Genomic DNA, 16,180 nt, shown 5'->3' on the forward strand with positions numbered 1-16,180 from the left:
AGCTATCTATGGTGAGATATAGGAGGTGAATTTAGAGTTGGGGTATTCCCCAGTCTGTAGTATCACCCAGTTGAGAGGACAGTTATGCTTAGGAGGTCTTTACTACCACTGGTTAAGTGTCAAGGGCAGGGCCCATAGAGGCACTTGGGCACCTAGCTGGGACTTATGTAGGGGCAGAAGCAGTAGAGATTTATCCGAAGCTGAGAGGTCTCACCAGGAACAATTCCCAATCACCCTCTGTGATTTTTTTCTCAAAATCCAGGACCCAAATAAAAGACCACCTATAGACTTAGTCAACAATAAGGATCAGTCTTAGCTTTGAAAGCTGTGGCTGGGGATATCCCTGACCACAAAATAACCCTGGGAGGTTGTTTAGGTCAACCGGAAACAGGTGCAGAGAATGTGTTTGGCCTGGTCCCACAATGGAATCCAGATTGGGCACAGGGATGCTCAGTGACCCTCAAAGAGGGAAACAGGCACATTGGGGAGCCCAGTCCCAGGTTTTGGCACCAAAATGAAGGGAAAGCAAGGAATGAGAGACTGATAAGCAAGAAATGAAAGACAGAGACCAGGCAAAGAGTTTATTTGTCAGAGCTGACAAATAAAGGCCGTCTCTATAGGAGAGAGAGGCAAGATGTGCCTTTTACTATGCTAATAAAGAAAATGTCATTATAGGGTGTTCTAGTAACTCTTCTATGCATGTATTCACCCCTTGACATCTGGAATTTTCCCTTATCATCCCATATTTTTAATCTTTCCATTTTCTTCCTCCCTGCTGTTCCAAAATTTCGCTTTCATCAGTTCCTTTCTATTCAAATAATTTCCTGTAGTCATTCTTTTAGGATAGATCTGCTGGCAGTATATTCTCTTAACTTACCTTTGCTAGAGAATGTCTTGATATTTACTAATTCCTGAAGGACATAATCACTAAATATACAATTCTGGGTTGACAGTTCTTTCCTTTCAGAACTTGAAAAATGCTGTGCCTCTTTCTTTTGACTTTAAAGTTTCCAATGAGAAATCCTGTATTATTGAACGGAGTTGCTGGCTTCTTTAGTTCTAAATCTGAAATATCTTGGTAAAAAGAAAACACATGGTGCATGAACCTGGAGTAAGCTGGATATCACATGTTGTCACTTGCATGTGAAATTTTAAAAAGTGGAACTCAGAAGTATAGAGTAAAATGGTGGCTACCAGAGGCTAGTGGGGAGAGGGAAAGAATGAGGACAGGTTGATGAAAGGATGCAAGTTTTCATTTTAGACAGGAGAAATAAGTTTTTGAGATACATTGCACAGCAGTGCCAATGGTTGGTAATAATGTGTATTTCAAAATAGCTAAGAGAGCCAGGCACAAGTGGCATATGGCTGTAATCCAAGTACTCCAGAGGTTGAGGTAGGAGGATCACAGGTTCAGAGCCAGCCTCAGTGACTTACCAAGACCCTGTTTCAAAATAAAAAATTAAAAGGGCTGGGGATGTAGCTCCCTGTTAGTAAGCACTTGGGTTCAATCCCCAGTACCACCAAAACAATACACAAAAACCTGAGAGTAAATATCTTACCACAAAAAAAATGGTGAAATGATGTGTATGTTAATTAGCTTGATTTTATTTCATCTTGTATATGTATATCAGAACATCATATTATACCCCACAAAAACATGCAGTTGTGATTTTATTTTTTATTTATTTATTTTTGAACTGACTATCGAACCCAGGGGTGCAAAATACTGAGCTACATCCCTAGCCCTTTTTATTGTTTTAAACAGCATCTTGATAAGTTGCTGAGACTGCCCTTGAATTTGCAGTCCTCCTGCCTCAGCATTCTCAAGTCTAGGATTATAGGTGTACTTTACTGTGCCCAGCTTCAATTGTGATTTTTTAATTTAAAATAATATTAACTTAAAAAGGAAATTCACTACTGTATCATTTCTCAGGTTTCAAGGTCCCTAGTTAGTCTGACTTCTTCTACTTCTCAGTCTTCTCATGTTTATTTTCTATATAATATCAGGACTTTTGTTCTACTTAGTGGAAAGAAAGGAAAAAGATGTATCTACTACATATTTCTGGAATCAGAAGTTCCCGGTTTATTCTGTTTTTAATCTGTGCACATGGGAAATGTAAAAAAGCATAAAACACAGTTCTTGGCTTAAATCAAGTCTAATGGATGGGATATCAGTACTTTTAGTAATCCAAATGATAGACCTTTAGAAAGTACTTAACAGGACTGGAGATGTAGCTCAGTAGTAGAGCATTTGCCTATCATGCACAAGGCCCTGGATTTAAGACCCAGCTCTGAAAAAAAAAAAAAGTGAATAGGCAAGCCTATGAAATAAAAACATCTTTCTTTCATCTGCTTTGCCAAAGCTTCTTTCTTATATATCTGTTTGGTGATCATTCCACTTAGCAGTGTTCCTTGTTGTTCATCTGTCTGCCCAACTATGTTGTGAGCTTCTTACAGTCTTAGTTAATTTGGTAATCCCTGGAACCCAGGATTGTGCTTATCCATGAAAGTTCTTAATATCAAATTGAAACTCAGAAACTTCTGGGGTTTTTTTTAATATGTCTGATAAAATATCTGAAAATTCCTTTTATAACAAAACACTTAGAAATTCTGGATAATTTAAAATACAACATACACCCTGTAAAAGTCTAGCTGAACTCAAAAGAAACCAGGAAAATTCCAAAACATCAAATCCAAAGAAGGAACTGCAAACTAAAGTGACAAATGAGTGCTTATATCATCATCAACTTGAAGGCATTTGATACCAGGAGACCAGAGCCTTCAGTTTCCATAACCTCAAAATAGACAAACCTTTTAGCATGGTAAAGATTGCCCGTTGGAACTGTTTCTCTATCACCTTGCACACATACACATAAAACCAGAACCATCAAAGAAGTACATGGTAAGTGAAAGACTGCTCCCCACCCAATTTTTTCCCCCTTCAGTAAGAAGATAACATGGAAATCTCTTTTTTGGTTGTGGGGAAAAAACACTTATCTGAGAATGTGTAAAGAAATATACCATTGAGGTGCCACCATGCCTCTTCTCCTTATAGATGCCAAACAGTTTTTCAGATTAACTCCAATTTCCACATTACTACATGCCTCTCCAACTTGAGCAGCCTAGTCCTTATTCTGTGTGGAATTTGCAAAAGAACAGAATATCAGTGGTACCCTCTTTCTGGAATATTCATTTTATTGTGAATTTGGAAGAAACATTTCTAAGCAATTTCTAAGAACTGGCTTCTCTCCCCAACAATGGGGCAGAAAATCAGAGAGGCGAACTCAGCCTCAGTAAATGGCCTCGAGAGTACACTTGGAGGACTTTGGAATACATGAGCCCCTGGGTTTGGTCCCTAGTAATAAAAAGAAAGAAGGAGAAAATGCAAATAATCAATGAACTAAAAGAAAATTAGGTCAAGTTATGGGAGATTATTAAATATGATAAAATTGAAAGGCAAGATATGATATAATCAAAGAAATTCTAGCATAAAAAATAAAATCATTGAAATTAAAAACTAAGTGGATAAGTTAAAAGTAGATTAATACAGCTAAAGAATGAATTAATACATTGGAAGACAAGTCTACAGAAATAAATCAGAAAATATCACAGGAATAATTTATGTAATTGTTTTTTCAATTTAAAAAAAATAGTAAAATTGAGGGAGGAAGAAATATCCAAAAAGATAATAGGTGAAAAATTTCTATAATTGATAAAAGACAAGACTACACAACTTCAAGAACAAAAGCAAATTTTAATCAGGATAAATAAAAGGAAATCTTTCTCAGGTGCAGCAGATATAAAAGATCAGCTCACTCAGTATCATTCTAAATATCTTCAAGTATGCCATCCTGTGCAGTAGGTGCTAAAATTTTTAAAGCTATATTTTCCATATTTCTTTTGTGCAGGTAAGTTTCCAGATAGCATTCAGATTCTGCCAATCACATATATTCACATGAGACTCAAATTCAGTGAGAGAAAAAAGTAGTACTATGTAAGTCATCCACGTATGGTTTAGATCTAGAATATGTTTCATGATTAAAGTAAACACGTATGATTGCAGCTACTCAATCTGTGAATTATACTAAGATAGAGGGATGCTGGATGTAGCAGTTAGTCCAATGGCTTCCCAATTCTTCACCTTCCTAATTGTGACAAGAAAAGCAGTTCATTTTGCAAGATTTTTATGTGGTAATGGTCACAAGCCATTCCTGGAGAGACCTACATTTTGCTCACTTAGCATTTTTCTTGAAATTGAAAGTATAAAATTATTTTTTGCTTAAAAATAATAAGTTGTTTATGATTTAATGCTTATAGAAAAAGTATACTGATAATGATGAAATCCAAAAACAAAAATCTTAAAAGACTCAGAAACATATTATGGGCTGGAGACATAACTCAGTGTAGAGCACTTGCCTTACATGCACAGGCCCTGGGTTTGATCCACAGCAATGGGGGGAGGGGAGCGGGGGAGACATAATACTAACAAAGGAATAATAATTGGTCCATAGCAGACATAATGAAGAGCAGCAATGGAAATCAAAACATACTGAAATATATTAATATATTAATCATCGGCTTGAAATTCTATATCAAAATATCTTTCAAGAATAGAATAAGGTTGGGCTGGGGTTGTGCTCATCTAGCATTCATGAAAAACTAGGTTTGATCCTCAGCAACACACAAAAATAATAAAGATATTGTGTCCACCTAAAACTAAAAAATAAATACTAAAAAGAAAATAAGATAGGGTAAGGTAAAGACATTAGAGACAAATAAAATGGAAGAAGTTTGCCAGTGCAGTAGTTTCCCCTTTAACCATAATTTTGCATTCCATAGCAAACCACAGTCCAAAAATGTTAAGTGGGAATTTCCAGAAATAAACAAATTTTTATTTCAAGTTTTAAATTATACACCATTCTGAGTAGCATGATGAAATCCCACTCCATCCCTTCTGAATATCAATTAGCCTTTTGTCCAGCATATCCACACTGAATACACTACCCTCTTGTTAGTCACTTAATAATCATCTTTATTATCAGATCAGCTCAGCTGTCCAGGTATCTCAGTGTTTGTGATCAAGTAACCTTTATTCTACTTACTAATGGCCCTGAAGTGCAATAGTGTTGCTGGCAGTTTAGATATACCAAAGAGAAGCCATTAAGTACTTCCTTGAAGTGAAAAGGAGACAGTTCTCAATAAGGAAAAGAAAAAATTTGCATGCTGTAGTTGCTAAGATCTAAAGAACAAATTTTCTATCTATTAAATTGAAAGGAAAGAAAAAGAAATGCTAATTTTTCTGTCACTTCAAACTGCAAAAGTTACAGCCATAATGCAATAGTTAAATGAAATAAATGCTTAGTTAAGATGGAAAAGGCACTATATCTGCATATGTATGCATGTATATGAAAAAACATAGCATATATAGAGTTTGATACTATCCAAAAGCTTGGGCATCCCCTGGGAGCCTTGAAACCCTGCAGATAAGGGGGGCTTACTGTACATCTCACTAAAAGACCTTCAAAAAGATATTGTAAATTTAGGAGGAAGAACTGAGGTGCAAAAAAAAAAACAGTAAAAATGACAAATGTTTCAACAAAATATTGTGACTTCTTAAAATACTAAAGTATAATTTGAGAGATTGAAAATGTACAAAATAGGGACTGGGGCTGTAGCTCAGTGGTAAAGTGTTTGCCTTACATGTGTGAGACACTGGGTTCGATCCTCAGTACCACATAAAAAAATAAATATACTATATGTGAAAAAAAAGAAAAAGAAAATGTACAAAATGTAACTAAAATGGTAAGGGAAATAACATGTAAGATAGAAGGGGATAGTCAATTATGTAATTTCTAAGGTCCTAGGCATTTCATTTTTACATGTGTGCTTTCAGTAACTACTAAAAATAGTAATTGATTTTACAATAATCTTCCAGAAGCATGGAAGGACTCCCCCATTCCAGTACTAGGAATAGAACTCAGTTTCAATCTACCATTGAATTACATCACCAGCCCTTATTATTTTTGGTCTCCCTATGTTGTCCTGTCTGCCTCAAGCTTTCGATCGTCCTGCCTCAGCCGCCCTCGACATACCAGGCGGTAAATAGGATTCTGAAAACTAAATCCAAAAGAACCTGGTACAATGGCGCATACCTGTAATCCCAGCAGCAGGGGAGGCTCAGGCAAGAGGATCAAAAATTCAAAGACAGCCTCAGCAAACTTACGGAGGCCTTAAGCAATTTAGCAAGACCCTGTCTCAAAATTAAAAAAAAAAATAAAAAGGGCTGGGTAGTTCATTGGTTAAGTGCACCTGGATTTAATCCCTAGTACCAAAAAGGAAAAAAAAAGAAAGAAAGAAAGTGGTACTGGAAATTTTAATACTAGACAAAATTTCAAGACATTGTTTAAAACAAATGTGTTCTCTATATTAGTAATAAAAATCCAGTTTACCAGAAAAAAATGGCAATCCTAAGCTTTTTCGGAAAATTTTAAGTAAAAATTGACAAAATTACAAAGAAAGATAGTGCTCCATCATACAGGTATTTTAACACAGTAATATAGTAACTCAGACCAAAAAATTGAATAAAACTATAGATAAAATTTCAGTAATACATAACAAAATGATCTAGTACTCTCAGCAATTAAAGAATGCAGTCTTCTCAAGCATGTATGAAACAAGTTCTCAATCTACTACATTTTAGCTTTAGAGCAAGGCTCAAAAAACTTTAAAGAATTAGTATCATGTAGAACATGTTCTCTGGGTATAGTGCAACTAGTTTAAGTAAAACAGAATTAATTAAAATACCCCAAAGTCTTGCAAACTTAAAACCATACTTCCAGCCAGGTGCAGTAGCACAGAACCCATATTCCCAGCTATTCAGAATACTTGGGCAAGAGAATCCCTTAAAGCCAGGAGTACAGGGCCATCCTGGGCAAGATAGCCTGGCCCCCTCCCAAAAAAGGAGATGGGGGATACTCATGAGTAAAAAAGGAATTATATTAGAAATTTTAAAACATTCAGATGGCGGGGTGGACTAGCCATGTATCTTAGTGGTGGAATACTTGCCTAGCATGTACAAGGCCTGAGTTTGATTCCTAGCATGGGTTTGTAGGGAGTATACTTAGAATGGAATTATAATGAAAATACTACAAATCAAAATAGAATGTAGCTAAGGTGTTTATTTGAAGGAAATTTATAATCTTAGATTTTGCATTAGAAATAGACATGTTGAAAAATAATTAACTGAGCAATCAACTTCAAGAATTAGAAAACAAGAGTAAACCTGAAGAGAAATGAAGAATGGAAAAAATAAAAGACAGAGTGTATCTTGAAAATCACCCAGTATCTCATTTTGCTTCTTTTAAAATTCTACCAAGAGAAGATTCTGTAAAATTGGGCTATGATCACCTTTTTAGTCTCCCTTTTTTGGACTCTTAAAAAATGAGTCTAGGATTACAGCCAGGTGCAGTGATGCATACCTGTAATCCCAATGACTGTTGGGGCTGAGGCAGGAGGATGACAAGTTTGAGGCCAGCCTGGGCAACTTAACAAGACCCTGTCAAAACTTCCTGGTTTTGATCTAGGTAATACACACACACACACTGAAGAGATAGTACCACACATATGATAAATGCATCCAATATGAAAAAGTCCAAAACAGATAATAATGAAAAACTAAACTTGAAGGAATAAATTAATGCAAAAAGGAGAAAATTTCAAATAAAAATATTAATTCATTAATATTCCCCCAGATAATATACCTATGATTCAAGAGTAGGATACTATAAAAAGGAAACAGAATCGAAAAAATGTTAAAATTTTAAAATATAATAAAATGAAAAAGTGAACTTTTTGAGAAATCCAATTAAAGATTCCACTCTGAGTATGGACAAAAAAAGAGAAAGAAATGAAAAATAGAAGAGATTCCAAGGGAATATTATTGAATAGATAATGGTGAACCAGAATAGAAGAACTAACGTTAAGGGCAGAGGGAAGAAGCCAGACACAGTGACTCAGATCTGTAATCCCAGCTACTCAGGAGGCTGAGGCAGGAGGATCACAAATTTGAGGAGAGCCCAAGCAACTTAGCAAGATCCTGTCTCAAAATGGTTTTTTTTTTTTAAAAAAAAAGGGTTTGGAATCTAGCTCCATGACAGAGTGCTTGCCTAGCATGTACAAGCCCTTGAGTTCAATTCCCAATACTATAAAAAGTGGGGGGGAGGAGAGACAAGTCAGACAAAATGATAGTGAGAAAATCACCAAAATAATTCAAGAAAAAATCCTATAATTGAAGGGCATGAGTTATTAGAATGAAAGAGCCTACTGAATAACCAAGCACAGTGGATGAAAATAGATCCATGTCAGTTTCAGAATAATAAGGAAGATTCAACAAGTTTATAGAACTGGGGAGCAGATAGACATACAAAGGAGGATTATAAATCATAATGACTTTGGACTTGCTAAAGCAACATTAGAAACTAGAAGACAGTAGATCAGTACCCTCAAATTTCTGAAGAAAAGTGGTTTATAACTGAGAATTCTATAACCAACCAAACTATCAATAAAATACGGAGAAAATATTTTTTATGGATTAAAAGTTCTCAAAAATTGAATCCCATAAACGTTGCTCTGGAACATGCTCCTATTTTAGAGAATGTTTTTCACCAAAATGAGTATAATGCAATAAGGAGGAAGGTATTGGATTCAAAACAGGAGCTTCAACCCAAGAGATGGCAAGGGTAGTTCCCAAAGTGAAAGTGAAGGGAAAGGACTTTTCAGAGAATAGCTATACACCAGACAAGAGGCCAGTCCAGAATGAAACCGTGTAACTCCAAACATAGATATTTTGAGGCCTTCTTATTTCACACTCTTGCACTTGACAATGTATGGGTAGAATGTTCCTAGAATCATACCTGTACTTAGCTTGCATGGACCATGTGCTGATAAAGTTCTTGCTCTCTCCTCCGTGCCCTGCTTCCTGGATAACCAAAGACAATTCATTTCACCCCACAGAAGAATTTTGCTTTGAACTACTCCTGAGAGCTGAAGATTGTCCATGGTAAGTAAGTTTAGAAGCAAAAAAAAAAAAAAAACCATCCAGCACTCTACTCCTTCCTAATCATATTCCTGTCACATTCCCACATCTAGCACAAACTGCTACCCTGCCAGGTACCTTCTCTGAATGAGCCCCGTTTCCTGGGACTCATTCTTGTCTTTCCCAAATGTGGACTGTAATAAACTCTAAAAAGCTGAAATCTGTGATTCTCTTATAAACTTATCTTCTCTTGAGAACCTTCATCCAACAGGAGAGTAGTGCCCTTTAGCCAGATTTGTGCTTTCCTTCTGGATTTTTAAATCACCTTTTTTATTCACTTGTATATGAATATCTATAGTTAAAATAACAAAATAGTTGAAAAAAATCTATTATTGCTGTTCACCATGTTTTAAAAATAAAGGAAATTTTTTAAAGGGGGGAAAGACTATTAATAGGAGGCTATTTGATGACATATAACACTTGAATATTTTATGCCTCATTCTGCTTATCAGTTCTAGCAATCTGTATAAATGTATTTTAGAACTGATAAACAGTGAACTTAAATTTATCTTTGGTAAGAATACATGTCAGCTGAGGATATAGCTCAGTTGGCAGAGTGCTTGCCTTGCATACACAAGACCCTGGGTTCAGTCCCCAGCACCACACACACACACACAAAAAGGAACACATGCCATTGTACATTCAGATATTATTTAAATTTGCAAACACACTGTTCTATATGTAAGGTACTATATGTAAAACTGTTTATTCAAGCTGTTCTACATATTCCAAAAAGTAAAATTAAAGGGGGAAAAACTGCATGATGGTATTGGGAGATTTACAGAAAGCATTCTGTAAAATTCAACATCTTGTTTATGATCTGAAAATAAATAATAAACAAAAGACCTTACAAACTAGTGATAAAATCATTTTTTTCAGTGGGAAAGCACTTGCTTAATATACACAAGGCCCTGGGTTCAATCCCAGCACCACAAAGAAGGAGGATTTCTTACCTTATAAACTCTACGGTATATAACACACTTAGTCATGATACACTTTTTGAAATTTCTTTGAGCCAGTCATGGTGACACATGCCTATAATCCTAGCCAAGGTAATGTAGGAAAAAAGATCATCTTTTTGACAAATTATGCAGCACAACTGAATAGTCTTATGAGAGGAAATGAACTTAAATTTAACACCATTATTTAAATTTTTTTAAGGTGTCTAGGGACCCCCTACCAGAGCACACCTGGAATGCAACCCTTAAAGAGCTTCTTTAAAAGCCTTCTGTTTTCCCTGATGGGGAGAATCACAGCCTCTGGGACAGAGGAGTCCCCTGTATTTCTCCTTTGTTAGCAAAGCAATAAACCTTTTTCCTTTTTCTCAAAAAAAAAAAAAAAAAAAAAGCCAAGCTTGGTGATGCATGCCTGTAAAACCAGCTACTTGTGAGGCTGAGGCAGGATGACCCCTTGAGCCCTGGACAACACAGCAAGACACCATTCCAAAGGAAAAAAATTGACAAGTTTATTCTTCAAGACAGTGTTCAGAAAATGAAAGGCAAGTCATAGACTTGGAGAAAATACCTGCAAAATATTTATCCAAAAAAGGATGTACATGTAGAATGTATAAAAGATTCTTACAACTCAATAATAAGAAAGCAAATAAGTACTGCATCAAAGAAGATATATGGATGTCAATAAGAACATGAAAAAATGCTCAAGGACATTAATGATTAGGGAAATGAAAATTAAAAGCTATGATCCAGCTAGGCGTGGTGGCGCACACCTGTGATCCCAGCGTTTCAGTAGGCTGAGGCAGGAGGATTGTGAGTTCAAAACCAGCCTCTGCAAAAAGTGAGGCACTAAGCAACTCAGTGAGACCCTGGTCTCTAAATAAAATACAGAGTAGGGCTGGAGATGTGGCTCAGTGGTCGAGTGCCCCTGAGTTTAATCCCTGGTACCAAAAAAAAAAAAAAAAAAAAAAAAAGCAATGATCCAGGCACAGTAGTACACACCTGTAATCCCAGTAACACCAGAAGCTAAGGCAGGAGAGTTTTAGGCCAGCTTGGGCAATTTAGCTAGATACTGTCTCAAAATAAAAATATGAAAAGAACTGGGGATGTAATTAAATGCCCCTGGGTTCATTCTTAGCACTAAAAAAATAAGAAGAAAGAGAATAACTACAATGAAATAGCACTGCTAGAATAGCTAAAATGAAAAGAACATACCAAGTATTGAGGATGAGGAATAACTAAAACTAGTAAAAATGTAAATTAGAGCCATGCCTTAGGAAAACAATTGGAGACTTGGAGATCCAGCTCAGTGGTAGCCACTTGCCTAACAGGTACATGGTCCTGGTTTAATCCAAAGTATCACCAAAAAAAAAAAAAAAAGTCAAACATTTATCTGCCAATCAACCCAGCCATTTCTTTCCTAGCATTCATTTCATGGATGTTTATAGTTGCTTTATTTGTAATGCTCAACTGGAAACAAATATGCTCACCAGCATTTGGGCAGATAAATAAATTGTACTATATCCATACAACGGAATACTACTGAGCAATAAAAAGAAATTAAGTACTGATACACCTAACGACATGAAATGAATCTCAAAATGTCAAAAGAAAAAAAGCCATACATTAAAGACTGTATATGGCATAATTCCATTCTAAAAAAAGCAAACTGAGCTTTTGGAGGTGGTGATGTTATGTTGATTATCTTGATTGACGTGGTTGTTTCATGGGTATGTACAGATGTACTCATCAGATATATACTTTAAAAATATATACAGCTTACCTCATTGAAACTATAAAAAATAAATAAGCTGTTATTATTATTTGGGGTAACTCACCAAGCTTTAGTTTCCTTACTAGTAAAGTAAAAAAGAATAATACATACTTCAAGGATTTATTTAAAGATTTTAGATTGAGTGTGTGTTTGTGTGTGCACACCCCATCCAGATAATACCTCCATATCACCATCTTTCCCCTTCCCAGGCCTTTTTTTTTTTAATCAGTTTTGTTTTTATTTACCCTCTCACTTTATACTGTAAATTCCTTGAGAGCAGGGACTTTATCTTACGCACTGCCAACCTCTCAAATGCTTGTAACAATGCTAGGAAAATGGTAAGCGCTCAGTATATATTATCAAGTGACTTAATGAATATGTGTCTTTGTGTGTGTGTGTGTTTTAAATTTTGGTGAGTTGGTGAGTACTTTCAGATTAGCCTCCTGATAGCAAGTCTTGGTGGCCCATTCTCTGTCAGTACCTTTTAATGGCAAATATATTTGGGAAATGACTGGGCATATTACACACCTGTAGTCCTATCTACTCACAAGGTTGAGACAGGAGGATCACTTGAGCCCTGGGCAACACAGCAAGACCCACATTTTTTAAAATGGGGCGAGGCATGGTGGCACACCCTATTTTTCCAGAAACTCTCTCGAGGCTGAGGCAGGAGGATCACAGGTTCAAAGCCAGCCTGGGAAATTTAGCAAGATTCTGTCTTAAAGTAAAAATAAAAATGGGCTGGGGGTGTAGCTCAGTGGTAAAGTACCCCTGGGTAAATCCCCAGTTTAGGAAGGAAGGAAGACTGGCCCTACACATCTTCAGCAAATGCATTAAATAAAAGACTGGCTTTTAATACTAATGAAAACCTTTCCTTCTCAGAAAATGATGACTGCAAGCTGTGTTCGTGACATGATTTGAAAAATTTTCATTTTGCTTTTCTTTTTTTTTCTACAGGGTTTATCCATGGCTTAGAGGACTGGGGTATACATCTTTGGGTTTATTTTTATTGGGATTTTTATTATGGAACATAGATAACATCTTTTGTGACTCGCTGAGGTAAGATATATTTTCATTCCTTGAGAAATATTTTTGGAAGCTTTCTATTAAACAGAAAATGTAATAGGCATACAGAAATATCAGTGCTTTGAGCCACATGTGATGAGAAGGAAAGGTCTAAAGAAAAACACCCTGAGTGAATTTTTACTAATGTTGTCATTTTTAAAATATATACAAACTGGGCAAGGTGACACATCTGTAATCACAGCTACTCAGAAGGCTGAAGCCAGAAGGATTGGGATTGCAAGTTCAAGGCCAGCCTGGGCAACTCAGTGAGATCCTGTCTCAAACTTAGGGATGGAGATGTAGCTCAGTGGTAGAGATCTTAGGAAGCATGTGTAAGGCCCTGGGTTCAATAGCCAGTAATGAAAAAAAGAAAGGAGAAAAACAAAATATGTATACAACACAATAAACTGCTGGGAATACCTGTTAAAAATTACCTAAAAGTTTGAGCCTGAGACTGTTTCATAACCTCTGCAGACTTTGGGTTTTGTGTATGTATGTATCACAGAACTGTACAATTAATCAAATGTTAACTATATCTTTGAAACCTACTAATCTGCTTTGTTGAATAAATAAGAATGATTTGTAATAAATAAATATAAATTGCACTTTCATATGGTTAATGTTATTTTCTAAAAAAGGTAAGTATTCCTTTTACCATCTTGTCAGCAATTATGTATCTTAAACTTAGGTCTCTCAACTCTCATCTTTCACTAGGATACTATTTTTCTAGGCCTCAATTTCCATAAAATGAGCATGTCAAATAGATAAATTTGTATACCATTCTAACTCAAAATTCTGTGACCTAACAATTTTACATAAATATGGAAGACAGGGGCTATATTGAACAGCACCACAGGGAGACAGTTAGCAAAGTTCAGACCTTGAGGAAGTTACAGATTAAATGACCTGGTCTCTGCAGTAAATAAATAGCAGAGGGTAGGAGGAAGAGGGAGGAATAACCTATTAAGGAAATTAAGAAATATATTAGCTAAATACAATGTGTTAGCCTTTTTTTCAGGGGAGCTGGGAGGGTGTCTTTATTCAAATAAACTAACTCTGAATCTTAAAAAAAAAACTTATGAAAAATTTAGAACTTTGGCCAATAATTGAATATATAATGATACTAAGGGATTTTTATTAATATTTCAGGTATGAAAATGGTATTGTAGTTTATGTCTTAAAGAGTTTTTATCTTTTGGAGATATAACTAAAATATTTACACATAAATGCTACAATATCTAGTATTTGCTTCAAAATAATATAGGAGGGAGAAGTGAGTAGAGGTTTAAATGACACACATTACTGATACTGGTCTTTGAGATCAGAAACAGGTCCTTGTTCCCACCTCCACCCCCTGACCCTCGCCTCCCGTTGAAGATCAAACACCTGAGAAAGGCTGAGGCAAGTGAAGGAAGCAAGTTTTATTTAAGAAAAGAGAGAGCAACAGACTTCTTCCAAGAAAAAGGGGCCCCAGAGCTGGGAGTCTGTGGGAGTGGGTGTGCCTTGCTCTTTTATAGACCCCCCTTTTAATCTTTGTGTATGTGCCTAAGGGCAGGAAGGTCAGGGGCCATAGGGGTTAATCCTTACCAACTCCTTGTGCTGGGAAGTGCTATCGGAGAGGTTAGCTATTAACAACCCATTGACCTGGGAAATGTGATAGCTAGTGATAACCAGATATTCATTATCTACACTGACTGCCAGATCTTTACCCTCTGCCTCAGTTTGCTAAGGAATGTGACATATCCTGTCCCTTCAGGCCCCACCGAGCTGCAGACAACATTACTTTTTGGCATCTGGAGAGAGAAAGCATGTGAAGAGTCAGTATAGTCGGCTCACTTTATAGAATTATTCTCTTAACCTCATGTTCCTACCATCCTCATCTATTTTTCCCCTTACATTACCGCTAGTTGATAATTACTCATGTTGGATATTATTTTGCCTACTTTTGCACATTTGAAATTCTTCATGTAAACAGTTAAATAAGTAAACATAGACTTCAAATGTAGACAAGCAAGTAACACACCTTGATTAGAAAACTAAAAGCTAAGTACATGGTTCTGAATCAGGAATACACAGCAAAATCCTCACCAGGGATGATCTCTCATTGCTGAGAGATCATCATCCCCTGTTGAGAACTGACAACATACAATATGGCTCTTAAAGATGGTAATTGTCTCAAATATTGATGACAATATCTAGAAAAATCATCTGGTGTTTCATATTTGTTTTTTTTCTCTAGTAAATGCTAATATGTTATGAACTGAATGGAAAGATCTAGAGCTGACTATACTGGTGTATACACCTGAAATTGTAGCTACTCAGGAGGCTGAGGCAGTGGGATCACAAATGTGAAGCCAGCACAAGGCAACTTAGTGAGACTCTGTCTCAAAATAAAATTTAAAAAGGGCTTAGGTGGTACACCTAATTTGAACTCAGAGCCTCCCCTGAGTTCAAATCCCCCCAGTACTATGAAAAGGGAAAAAAAATCTGGAGTTTGACAGCCAGCTGTACCACTGACTGACTTAGGCAACTCTCATAACCTGCAAAAAGATTTTTAAAGCAAAACTAATAATAAAGGTTTCTCAAAGAATCACTGAATATGAGCAAAAATAATAGCTATTAAAGGGCTTTACATGGTACCACACCAAGATTATAGGAATAGCATATATCCGGTTTCTTAGTGGATAGACTCAAGGGAACTAGACTAGCGTTTCCCAAAGTGTGTTACCAAAAAGAAGGCAAAAAATTATATGATATTTCCCACATTAATTTGAGTAGAGTCACTTCATGGAACTTCTAGGAGTGCTATTCCTCAGAATACACTTTAAAAAAGAGTATGGTGACTTAAGGAAATTAATTAATTGCCATATTTGAAAATGGCATTTCAAAATACTCTTAACACTGTCAACACTAGTGCTAATAAATATTTTTAACTTTTAATGTGATATTTTTTTCCTCCTCTCCACACAGGGACTTTCGAAGGGAGGCGCCACCTATTCTAGGTGTTACCACACAGTTTCATGCATGGTGGCATATTTTAACTGGACTGGGTTCTTATCTTCACATCCTTTTCAGGTAGGAAATGGAGTTGTTGTTGTTGTTGTTGTTGTTTTAACCTAGTATTGAAGGGTTGTTTTGTTTTTTGTTTTTCCTCTTAGAATAGAATGGTGTAAGTATGAAATGTTAAGAGATAGATCAGGAACTTATGTTCCAGTTTTGCCTCTGCCACTGGATGACCTTAAAAAGTCCCTCTCCAGCTAAGAGCCATGGCACACATATAGCCCAGTTCCCCAC

The 16,180-nt window shown here is 36.1% G+C and overlaps 1 protein-coding gene across 7 annotated transcripts in view; it reads left to right on the forward strand.

Moving 5' to 3' along the window:
* Positions 1-16,180, forward strand: part of Acer3 (alkaline ceramidase 3) — a 170,622-nt gene that overhangs the window by 146,906 nt on the left and 7,536 nt on the right. For all 7 annotated transcript variants that reach the window (XM_078046706.1, XM_078046704.1, XM_078046705.1 and 4 more), the window contains 2 exons: positions 12,779-12,880; positions 15,857-15,961. In XM_078046706.1, the coding sequence (XP_077902832.1) occupies positions 12,779-12,880; positions 15,857-15,961 (207 nt within the window). The remainder of the gene's footprint in view (positions 1-12,778; positions 12,881-15,856; positions 15,962-16,180) is intronic.

Source organism: Ictidomys tridecemlineatus, chromosome 4 (genome assembly GCF_052094955.1).
Source record: "Ictidomys tridecemlineatus isolate mIctTri1 chromosome 4, mIctTri1.hap1, whole genome shotgun sequence".
In the NCBI taxonomy this organism is placed as follows: Eukaryota; Metazoa; Chordata; class Mammalia; order Rodentia; family Sciuridae; genus Ictidomys; species Ictidomys tridecemlineatus.